Below are 12,123 nucleotides of genomic sequence, written 5' to 3' on the forward strand. Positions count from 1 at the left end.
AGTAGCATACTTAATACATTCATATGATTAAAAAACGGAAATCACCAACATTAGCAAGTGAAAGAACAAGAGCTATAATCAGAGCCCTAAATAACCAGCAGCAGTACTAAAAGGCAGCCCCCCAGCTCCAAAAAGCTGCTCATGGATGCATTAGGTCTCTTTGCCTTACTGAAATTTCATGGGAAGCTGTTGCAGTCAGCCAGCTAGAAGGGAACAGAAGAACATTATACATGCGGAAAACTAACAGAAATGAAGTTATTTATGAGCTTGAAAAAACCCGTATCTTTACCACAGGTGACCAAAGGTCTTATATGCAGGTGTCAATATTGAGTTACTTGGTAAGACAATATCATTATTTGAACTTCAACCCCTTTCCCTATATTCATGAAGTAAGCCTTGCAGAACCCATGTGCACAAACATTAATACCTTACTATGCAGATTCAGAGCATGGTGATTCCCCCAAACAGCTGCTAAAGCTTGATCACCTTACTCTTCACAGCTACCACACCTCAGCACACCTGCAGAGATCAGTGGCACTATCAGAGCACAACTCTGCAACAACGAGCTGGCCCAAGGCAGCCTCAGCTGCCACAGCAGAGCAGTGACATTTTCTGAGCTAAAGCAAAGCAGAAACACATCTCAAATAATACAGAGTTGTTGTGCAAAGCGTCTGCCTTGCACAGCTCTCACAGGGGCATCAGGGCAATGGGCCCTGCTTCTTGTGACCTCAGCACCAGGAGTGATTGGCCCTGTCAGGCAGCCTTGTGCCCCAGAGAACATCCCCTACCACACAACCTTGCACAAACATTTCCCCCTTATCTCATTAATACATGTTTTAGTGTCTCACGCACCAGGAATCTGAGGGATGGGCAATTTCACTGTGTGAAGCTAGGAAATAATTGAATTAAGGTTCAGTAATTGCAGTTATCACTACAAGACATATTCAAGCAAAAATAAGCTCAGCAAAGCACATATCTGACTTTAAGTATATGTGAAGAGTCCCATTAGCTTCAGCAGCATTTATCAGGCAAGTTGGAAACCACACACATGAGAGTGCAATAAAAAAATCAACGAATTTGATTTTGAAAGAAGTCCACAAATAAGGGGGAAAAAAATTATGGGATGAGATTAAAACTATTTAACATCTTTCATGTCATGCAATAATATGAGCTTTCTGTAACAGGAGAGATTAAATTCCTTTGCACTGGTTCATATCCCTGCTGTACATGCAGCACATCTGGGGATCACCTGAACTGGTGACAAAGGCTTTAGAGGATAAGGGTCTGTCAAAACACCTACTCTCCTGATTCCCTCTTCAGTATTCAGCCAGCAGGTCACAAGCACAGCCTCAGCCAGCTCCATCAGTAAATCCATTTTTAGTAGTTCATGTAGAATTGGAAATGCATTTGGGCATTGTGCCATGGCTGGATCTCAGCCATTCACAAATGTAACTCAGGGATGAGGATCCCCACTTCTGCCTAGGCTCTGACGTCCCCCTCACACCATGATCTGTGTTCACAGAAGCTGGAGGGGCAACCAGATTTCACCTGATTGCATTGGTGACAGCTGGAATTCTCTATTGTTGAGGGAGCTAACAACTTTGGGAAAGGCAGGAGACAGTCAGTAAGAGGCTTAGCAGATTCTACCATGTAAAATCACTCTTGGAAAAAGACTTTTATTAGCATCTCAGTGGGGTACAGGATATAAAAGCAGTGCAGGTTTCAAACCTCTCAATTCTCTGTAGCAACTGAGGTAGGGAAATTAAGTACAGTGCTAATATTCAAGAATGTCTGTATTTTTGCCCTCTTGTTTTAGATCTGCAGAGAAAGATCAAGCCCATAACTCACAGGAGACTCAGATAATCAGCTCAAACCAAACTGCAGTATATAAATATAATCACACAACTGGCAGGCTTCGGTCAAGAGGATCTATGAGCTGGCACGGCTGAGAGATCCAAGCATCCCAGCTTATAACCCAACTAGAAATGCAGCTCAATAGTTAACAAAGCCAAATGGAGCTATAGCCATTGGCATTTGGTGCAGCTCAAGTCTGGTCTGTGGCTTGTAGGCCTCGAGTTTCAGGGTCACAGACACAGAGTCCACAATGGCTCATTGGAACCAAAATCAGCATCTTTACTTGGGGTGCCAGCAGAGAAACTATAGAATGCTGCCCCAATTCCTCCAAGGAAGTAGATGTTGATATGGATGCAGTATCCAGCACAGCTCCAGACCATTCTCTGGAGTCACCTTTGATTTTCTCCTGTCAACTGCACTCCAGGCAAGGAGGCTACAGGGAACCACTGCCCCTCCTCCCAAAATCACAGCCACAGCAACGCTGCTGGGCTGCCCTCAAGGCACTCCCCACATCCCATAAAACAACAGAGTTGTCAGGAATGAGAAAAATAAAGACCTGAAACCTCTCTTGATAAAGCAGCAGAGGTCCCTTGCAGGATTTAGCTCATGCTGGGCACCCAAGTCCCTCTCCTCTGGACGACCACTCAGATGTTCCGAGCTCTCTGCTGAACCAGGACTCAAGCAGCCAGGGAGAATCAATTATTGCCAATCTCAATTTTTTTTTGAGATAATCTGAATATCCTTTAAAAGTCTCTTATAAAGATTTAGATTTGCATTTTTGACTTCATGAAAAACAAAACAAAACTGAAAGTCTTGTCATAAACTTGCAGTTTTGAGTAAAGAGGCTTTTTTGTTCTCAAAGCAATGAATGATTAACATCCTTCCCATTGTTGCCCAAGTAGTTTTCAGATGTCAGGCTCTGAATCTTTCTTGATCTGGGCTTGAATTTGGCATTCTACTCATTGCAAAAATCTGTTTTTAAGCCTCTGCAGTTATTGCATAGTTTCCCCTCAAGACATTTTTCAGTACTTCTCAGATGGACGGATCACTGAGACTCTGTGTACTTTGAACCTCTCCACATGTATCAAAGACACAAAAAAGCTGCTTCTTCATAGCCTGATATAACTGCAATTAAGAGCTTTTTCCCTGTCCCTGTCCTCATACAGAGATAAAAAGTGGAATTTAGTGAAACTATTACAAAGCTGGTTAAGCACAGGATATGACTAATCCTGTATTTCACAGCTGGAGGTTAAACTGAGCTTCATTAAACCCAGTGTTCTTGCTTACCCACAACAGAAACAAATGGGGCATGACAGAGCTTTGCATGTGTGCATCGCAAACACTGAAATTCAGCTCCAGCCCTTCCAAAATTTTAAGTTGCAAGAAATTATATGATGGTCTCAAATTTGTAATACTGAATTAACCCAGTATGTCTCTGTCTATCTGTTAGTTGACTTCTGGATCCAGATCTTTTGAATTATATTTCCTAGGTTCTTAGGGAACTCTATTTACATTCTCATAAATTCCCTGGATACTACAGGTGACAACCCCCAGAACACACAGTACACCACCCAGATTTCATTACAAGTTGCAAAAGCTCATTTCTGTCACTGATCATGCATTTTAGAAGTGCATTAATGCACTTCTAAATATTTATTTAGAGAATATTTATTTTGGTAGGTAGCAGCTCAAATCTTACTTCTGTCCAAAGTAAACAGAAGGAACTCCACTATCTTAGAGGGCTTGAAAGTATTTTGAACTGCTCCTATAAAAGCGTACATTTCTTATTTGGGGAGGAAAAACATTTTATTTAATAAGTACATATTGTTACTTACATCTCAAGTCAACTTACTGGACAGCAAATTGGTCAGATCAGTCTTATCATGGTAATTCATAGAAGAAGTAAATGAAATGGAACACACTTAGACATTGATTAGCTTTGCGTGCTATGTTGGATTTTTTTTAAGATCCTGTTTCCACAACTAAGGAAGCAACATTTGAGGGATTCTGTTATCATATTTTGCAATTACACATGTAAGCAATGCAGTGCATTCTCAAAACTGTATCAAAGTTTTGGTCTCAAGAGAAGGTCTCTGAAAATCTCTTTCTTCAAGAGTTCTACTCCAAAATGCATGGAGTCCTGTAGGACTTCTCACCATTGACTTGAAAGGAATATTTGGATGTGACCCCAAATATGAATCTCCTTTTTTATTACTTAAAATTAATGTGCAGCTAAACATTGAAACACTGTCTAAAAATGGTAATAGAGTAACTGAGGGCATATCCCCTTCAGTATTCTGAATTTAAATGGAGACCAAGTGCCTGGAAAGCTTTCATGTCTAAGTTGCTCTGCATTACCAAAAAAACAAAAATCTGATTTCCCTTGTGAGATCTTAAATTAAAGCAATTATATTTATCCTCCTCATGCACAAACAACAGGTAGACTTTGAGGAAATCAGACAGGTTTGTAACTTTGTTCCTGTCGTGGTGAGCGCGTGCGGTGCTCCTGGCACAAACCATGGCCTCAGACAAACCTCCAGAGCCCATTCACAGAGGCCCAAATGCTATCAGGCCTTACAGCAACTCTGAGAGCCACGGGCAACTCTGCAAGCAGGAACTGTTAATGGCAGACTTGGCACAGAAGTGGCTGATAATAAAACAACAAGGGAAATTGCACTCTGACTCTCCTGAAACCAGACAGCACATTGTGGGCAATTTCTTTTCTCCTCCTTGGGAAGAGATCAAGCTCTCCACTGAATGGTATTTACATCTTTGTTCTTTGCAGGCTCCTTTCAGCCCTGGGGTCCAGATTTTCCCCCTTGTTTTCAGAAAGATATGCTGGAAACTACCTGCTGAGTGCATGGTTGTGCCAAGATCCCATTTGCCTAAGAATTGTGGCAGCCTGCAGATGCTGTGACCATGGAAGTTCCTTGCTCAAACACCTCAGCTCTGCTTCAATAGCAGTGTTACAGGCATGGCCTACTATCATTCTATTAACTCTACACCTGCAGCCTTTTAATTCAGGAACAGCATGCAGTTTCTTAAAAGTAAGACTAAGAACAGTTTTCAAGAACTTCTAGGGACGCTCTAAAGATCTTCCAAGGAAACTAAATCCCAGGCAGCTAGCAGGCTGAACTGCTGTGAAGTGCTGCTACTGAAGTCTATTTGGTAATTTTAATTAAATACTCATAAATCTCAAGGGTTGTCACTCCCTAGAGAAGAATTTTTTTTTGTTTCTGCTCTGCACCAGGGGACTTGAAATTTTCTTTGAAAGAGGCACCAGGACTTCATTGTCAAATGTCCAGTTACTTAGAGCCTCACCTGCCCAATGCACCTGCTTTCTATAAAGCTGGGCTTTTTGAAACAAAGGTGTGTAATGTTCCCTGAGCATCTCTGAATAGAAAAATGCCTCTGGGCATTCCTGCTCTCAAGGGAAAAGGTAGACACAGCTCAGCAGAAACTATAAACCAAAAGGAGTCCTGACAGGCAGCCCATGGTGCAGAGTGCTTGGTTACAAGGAGAGAGAAAAAGTGATTGAGTCCACACAGCCTATAAATTTCAGTTTTAGCTAAAAGTGCTCAATCTTTGCGTGTGTACAGAATGACCTGAAAATGCAAAATAATCTGAAAAAGAAAAAAAAGAATGGCCAGAAGTTTGTTACCCTTATTATTCCTAAAATGTATGCATTAGTTATGAAACTACTCAGAACTGACCTTTGGAGCTCCTAAATGTTGTAAATACAGGTCTCTCTAACCTTAAGGGGAAAGTGTGTAATTAAAAATTCATTTTTGTTCAAGGGGCAGTGTGAAGTGACTTAAGGGGTCGACTTTGTGCTTGGACACTTCTAGCTCAGAGGAATGGAAAGCAAATATGGTCTCCCACCTCAGGGATTGTATCTTAGTAATATGGAAGGTACTCCACCTAGTCAACCAGACACCACTAATAAGTCAGTTCTTCTGGGCATTGCCCACAATGACGCAGAGGAATAACAAGACTTCACCCACGTGATGTTGCACAGACCAAATGCATGCACACAGCAGAGCTCAGTGGAAGTCTTTCCTGGAGAATGTGAGGCTACAGAAGTGATGCCCACGAAGCTCTCTGAAACCAACACCCAACATTTCTGAGCTTTCATTCTTCTTCACACTGCAATTAAAACTTCCATAAACCAGCTACACCTGTGAGAAAGGTTCACACCATCCCCACTGGGCTTTGTGGGGTCTTTGCCACTGTGGCTACACCACAGACACCTACCAGGACTGAGTGTCCTTTTCTGGTAGTGGCATTTGCTACAACCTCTCCCCAAGCAGAATTGCTGCCAGAGACTTTGCCAGCACAGAGATGCCATCCAAGAGCATGACCTTCTAGCTGACATGGCCACGGCAACAAAAGATCACAGCACAAACTGTGTCAAAAAAAGTAAAAACTGGAGTTGTTTCTCCTCAGAGAAAGGAAAATGGAGAGAGTGACGAGTACTGATGGGTTAGCATATCATTTTCCAATTGTAAATACAGATCATATCCTTCCATAGAAAGCAAAAGAAGTCAAAGCAACAACAAAATCCCCCACATATATGGCTATCATAGTAACATCCTTATCTCCATTTGCTTTCTTCCCACTGCAATGTGGCTTGTGAGATGGTATTTCTTGATCTCCAAAAGTAAGAAAAGCTCTCTCCATTAACCTGTTCAAATAAGTCACCAGAAAAACAGAAGTGTGAATCCCAGCATACTGCAGGTGACATGTACAGTGCAGAGCAGCTGCCAGGCACGAACTAGAGAGCTTTTGCCTGTCCCACTGAGGCTTTCTTCTAAAGTGCTTATAGAGAAAGGACATGTTGGGAAGCAGGAGAAGAAGTGCAAGCTCAGAATCCCCTGCAATCAACATCTTGATTCCAGAAGGGGCTACAAAGACACCACCTCTCAGCATACCTTCACTCCAGAGATGCTGAAGATAAAGCAACAAATCTCACTCAGGATGCACCAGCCAGCAAAAGGGCATTGTGTCACTGGCCACTGGGATATAAATCCAGCCATAAAGCTTGCAAATATCCTTTGCAGCACCGGCATTCTCGGGTTTCTCTGGATGAAGCACTATTTCAGCTCTATGTTTTGCAGTTTGGAAGGAAGCCAGGAAGACTTCCATAACCACCCCTGATTTGTTAATCCTTTAATGCACAGGCACTGTTCGTTACTTAGGACGTCAGGTTTCATCACTCCTCAGCACGCTGGTGATAGAACTTCTTGACACCAGGCTGCAAATATTATTGCAAAGTCAATACTCCCAGGGAGAAAGCCAAGGCGAGTTGAAATGTGACTTTGGTGTTGACAAGCCAGTTTGGCACTGCAGAGTTCAAACAGCCAGGATCACCTGGCAACTTTCAAAACAGGAGAAAGTTTGCCAGGATCCTTTCTGACTAGAGTCTTATCCCAAGATCCGCATGGTAACAGCTAAACACTTCCCAGTCAGACAAAGCAAGTAAAAACACAGTAAGTGGATTATGCTTTCTGGGAAAGTGCTGGGAACTATATGTACATATGCAAGTGAGCCCGTGTCTATACAGATTTTCTTAATCTCTCTCATTAAAAGAGAAAAAAATGCAGATTTGGGTGTGTAGCATGACAGACTGGAGGTGATGCAGCTCGGAATTCCCAGGGAGTTCAGCCAGCCCATGGTAGCTTCAACAGTCCTGTTGCCCTAAGAACAGCTGAGTCCCTGCTTATAATACAAAAAGTTATTTCCTGAATGTAATCTAAAAGAAGTTGGATCCTGGTCTTTTTGGAGGGCCATTGAGACATCACACAGCACATCACAGCCAGGCTGGCACCAGTGCCTGCCGCCACTGGGGACATGACAGGCCTTCTCCAGAACACAGAGCTATTTTAAGGTAATTTCCTTCCCTCCTGGATTCAAATATTTGTAATAACACAGCCCAAAAGGTGATGACACCTGAGGACAGTGGAGGAAAAGGCATAGCCTTCACACCCAGGGCAGCACGTAGGTGAAGGGTTGATGCATGAGCCTGAAGCAGCCCTGCACAACCCAAAATTAACTGGGTTTCATCCTCCCAATGCAATAAGCCCATGCAGCTAGGCAGACCCTGCTCATTTTCACCATTAATTACCAACTTCTTCTTGACCTCCTAAGGCAGATCTGACAGAGTAATGTGCTTGGCTGTGGCAGGACAAAGCTAGGCCAAGGGCACACTGAGCCCATCCCTGAATCCATGCACATACCATCTGCCTATCAATAGCTCCAATTAAAGCCACCAGACACCAGCTCAGTCACAGTTTGGGAGAAAGACAGGGGGACTTAAAATCAAATTAACAATCAATTAATACAGGAAGCAACTACAAAGCTGGTGAGTTGAGCACCCTATGGGGTTTAACCCTTTGGTGCCCTATGAGTTTTTTTCATGGCTAGTAATGCCAATGAGTATGCTGGGAGAAAGGAGTAATCTTTTAAAAAGCTCAAGTCAGGTCAAAATGTGTATTTCAAAAACAAATAACATTTGGCAAAATTATGTTATTAAAATTTCAGTACACATAGAGCTCTTTATTATTTTTGTTTATTTTAAATGAGAATGTTTTTAAAATGTGACCCTGGAACAATCTATTCTCTGATTTGGTGAAACGCAAAGAACACCACAACATAAACTGGCAAAAAAGCATTGAAAAAAATATTACAAGGGCTTTTTTATTTCCAGTCCTTATAATTGGGAAGAATCTGGAACAAAATGACTGAAACATGGTGCTTGAAGTAAGAAGCAAAGTATAGAAAAAAACCTTTTAAAATGCCAGGAAGGTAGAACATAAAAACAGTGAAACGTTGCAAAGAAAAGGTAAAAAAAGGGTAACTTTTCCAATGGTTTAAAAAGACAGTGCCTTATTAAATGCAGCAGAGCTGCCCCTGTTTATACCAACTGCTGTGTTTTACAGGGGATCCAGAGGACATACCAACCAGAATGGCTGTTTTCTTCTCACTGCTTGACACTGCTGTATAAAGACAGGTAAGCAGCATGAGTGATCAAAAGCACAGTGGCACGTGGAGTACACTTTGAAAGGGAGATGCAAGCAAAAAGTGCCCCTCTAGAGAGTCTGCTCAGATTTAAGTAAGATCTCAAATAAAACCTGGGAGCCTGCACCACACACAACTATTCCCAAGGCTATCCTTTGACAACAGTCTCCTCTTTCAACAAGATAAAAGTCAATGTAAATGGGCAAGGAAGACAAAATCCTCCAGCAAGGACACAGGCAGAGCTGGACTCTCATGGCATCCCCAATGCAGAGGTGGGCCAAGGAGTTCTGCAGAGTGGCATTAATCATCTCTGAAACACACAGAGACACTAACAAAGGATTCACTTTTGTCCCAATTTTTTTTTTTAACAAAAGGAGACCAAATTCTATCTGTGTGGGGTTAATATGAATTGTGTTCTTCCTGCACAGGATGTTTACCAAAAGCCAGTGCGCACTGACATGGGCAGTCAGACACAACCACATGGAAACAGGAGAACTGAGCCACATTAGTGTCTATTAGGCAATAAAACCTACCTGGGAAAGAAGCTTGTTGTCATCCTCCAGCAGCTTCACTTTTGTTTCAAGTTGCCTGATATAGTTGGAAGACGAATCTTTAGGAAAAGAGAAAAAAAACAAACACATTTAAGTTTCTTGTGGTACAGGCAAGTAGTGTGTCAGAAGCAACATGTTTTCCCACTCCGTAGAAGGCAAGTTTGGGAAGGACTTGATGAATAAAACCCTATGTGTGTAGGGTGATGAGGGTTTTTTCGAAAGGTTTTTTCATTAAAAAGCTGAGATTCAGCAACAGCAATATCTTCTGTGGATCTGCATCAATGCCAGTTTAAGGGGTGGGTGATACAAAAGGAAAGTGAAGCTGAAACACTGTGTTTTGTATTTTCATAAAAGTAATTTCCTAGTTTCGAGAGCTATTCTCATTCATCTAGACTGCACCAAAATACTCCACAACAGAACAAGATGTTTCCTTTTAGGTTTGAATAAACAACCCCTCCAGACACGCGCCTTTTTCTTTCAAAAACAACTGAGAAACTCACAAAACCAAGCTGTTGGCACAGCTCTAAGAGGAGGTCAGTGCCACAACTCCCAGTGCTGTAAAAGGGACAGAAGTGTATTCAGCAAGGCCACAGAGCTGCAGCATGCACACAGCCTGACACACACAACAAGTGCCTCCCCAGGACATCTGTTTTTTCTAGTAGAAGCACGTGACGCTAACCAGAAAAACACCAGGACAATAAAACACGGAATACCCTCACATAAAATGGTAATATTCAACCTGAAGGAATGCAATGGCCAGTTTACCACTGCAGCAAGACAGCACCACCAGACAGGGTGGCCTGGCATAGAAGATAAGCCACTGAGAGCTCTGTGGGTGGCTGACTGCTCTCCAAAGCATCTGGCTTTTGTTTTGAACCATGCTTAGAAGAAACACGTTTGAAAACTTCAGAGGGAAGAAAATACAGGACACTGGGAAAACCTTTTCTCCATTCTCATTACAGCTTGATGAGTTCCTCCCATACATTTGTATCTTTGCAAAATTTCTCCTCCACTTGTAATTCAAGTAGCAGAGGCCATTAGCTGCTACAGCAGGAGGAAAAGTTTTGAAACATAAGTATATTAAAAACTCCAAACATTTTCCACACTTCTAAAGGGGCTCTGAACAGTGCAAAATTATAACTTCCCTCATCTCATTTATGATGTATGACTGCAGAAGCCACTGTTCCACCCCAGGACTTCCTGCTGAGTGTGAATCGAAAAGGAGCCAGGCATTGACACAAGGGCCCCAGTGCCTGTGGGTGCGTGCTGCAGTGGCCAGCACCTTTGGGGATCAGCCCCCATGGAGAGCAGGCACCTCTGGCTGCAGCTCTGGCACACGAACACTCACCCACGCACACGGGCGGGGTCTGGGCTGGCTCTGTGCTCCTCTCTGCCTTTGCCTGGGGCTGCCAAACGCACTCGGCACGGAGCCTGAATGCTCCTCCTGGCCACTCAGCAGAAGGGCTAGCAGGGGAGCTACAGCTAATCATTGAGACTGCTTTGGCCACTCAAGGGAAAAACTGGAATATGCTCAAAACAGTGCTACCATAGACCAGTGCCAAACCACACAAAGGAACAGCGGGATGGATCTGAGTCAAGTGCCCATCTAAAGCTCACTCTCGGAGGAAAAATGCTCTGTTTTTTGACTGGATTATGCTTTGTTCAAACCCAGGAAATCCAAACAAGTCCTCATGAGGAAGGTTAAGAAGACACTGTAGGGAGCTATGTAAGTTCAGTGAACAGCTAAAGTGGTGACAAGGTTCACAGCAAGATTGGCTTGAGCTGCAGGGAGCACAAACTCAGCTCAACAACCACCCTAACATGGGGGAGTCTCCAGGTCAGAGGAGAAGACAACAAACCAGGTTACAGAATCAATCTAAAGCACTTTCCCTGCAAAGGCCTCGTGCACCACAGCATTACCTAAGCCTATCTAAGGGTGGTGAGCAGAATGCTGCAGTAGATTGGTGCTGAATGCAGAAAGATTTCAGGATCAGCTTGAAGAACCTGCTGAATTAGTAATGAACCTGTCCTCCAGCAGGGTGCAAGGGGAGTTTGAGATTGTTAAAGCCAGGAGAACCATGGATTCTTTGGTCTGACCTCCTCTGTGCCCCAGGCCATCACACTTTGTTAACTTACCCCTAAATTCAGTACAATAATGTCCATTTGGCTAAACAGCTCCAAAACCAGTCTCCATCTCTGTCTGAAGACAACCAGAGACTACTGGCTGTGTGCTGAATACAACAGCTTCCACCAGCAGATCTGGTCAGATAAGGTGTCCTTCCCACCTGCATTCCAGCTCCATCAGTACCCTCATTGTGCCAGCAGCTACAAGGAATTTAGGTTAAGTGGATGAATGGTGATGCAGAAGCTGTCATCTCCAGGCCCTGAATGCTACCAGGACTGACTGACTGGTTGATGAAAAGAATAGAGCATGACTGCCAAAGAAAAGGAAATAGAGAATTAATTCCTCTCTGTGGTTTCATATCCCTTACCAAAAAAAAAAGGATATTCCTTGAGAAGGCAGGCCCTGCATCCTCAGGGGCCAATGTACACCACCGGCTCTGAAAGCCTAATCTGAGAACTGCTAGAATTCTTCAGACACCACTGTTCAACCCCAAACCATGTTTGATGTCTGACCTCAGCCAGAAAACACACTATGGCAACATAAAATATACACAGGAAAAAGAAAAAATTTAAGAAA

General features: G+C 43.1%; 1 protein-coding gene across 1 annotated transcript in view; it reads right to left on the reverse strand.

Annotated features, from left to right (window-relative positions):
• The window catches only part of CCDC85C (coiled-coil domain containing 85C), a 109,930-nt gene that overhangs the window by 32,963 nt on the left and 64,844 nt on the right, over positions 1 to 12,123 (reverse strand). The window contains exon 2 of the mRNA XM_041476330.1: positions 9,405 to 9,481. Within this exon, the coding sequence (XP_041332264.1) occupies positions 9,405 to 9,481 (77 nt within the window). The remainder of the gene's footprint in view (positions 1 to 9,404; positions 9,482 to 12,123) is intronic.

The sequence above is a fragment of the Pyrgilauda ruficollis genome, unplaced genomic scaffold, assembly GCF_017590135.1.
Source record: "Pyrgilauda ruficollis isolate IOZ18807 unplaced genomic scaffold, ASM1759013v1 scaffold38, whole genome shotgun sequence".
In the NCBI taxonomy this organism is placed as follows: Eukaryota; Metazoa; Chordata; class Aves; order Passeriformes; family Passeridae; genus Pyrgilauda; species Pyrgilauda ruficollis.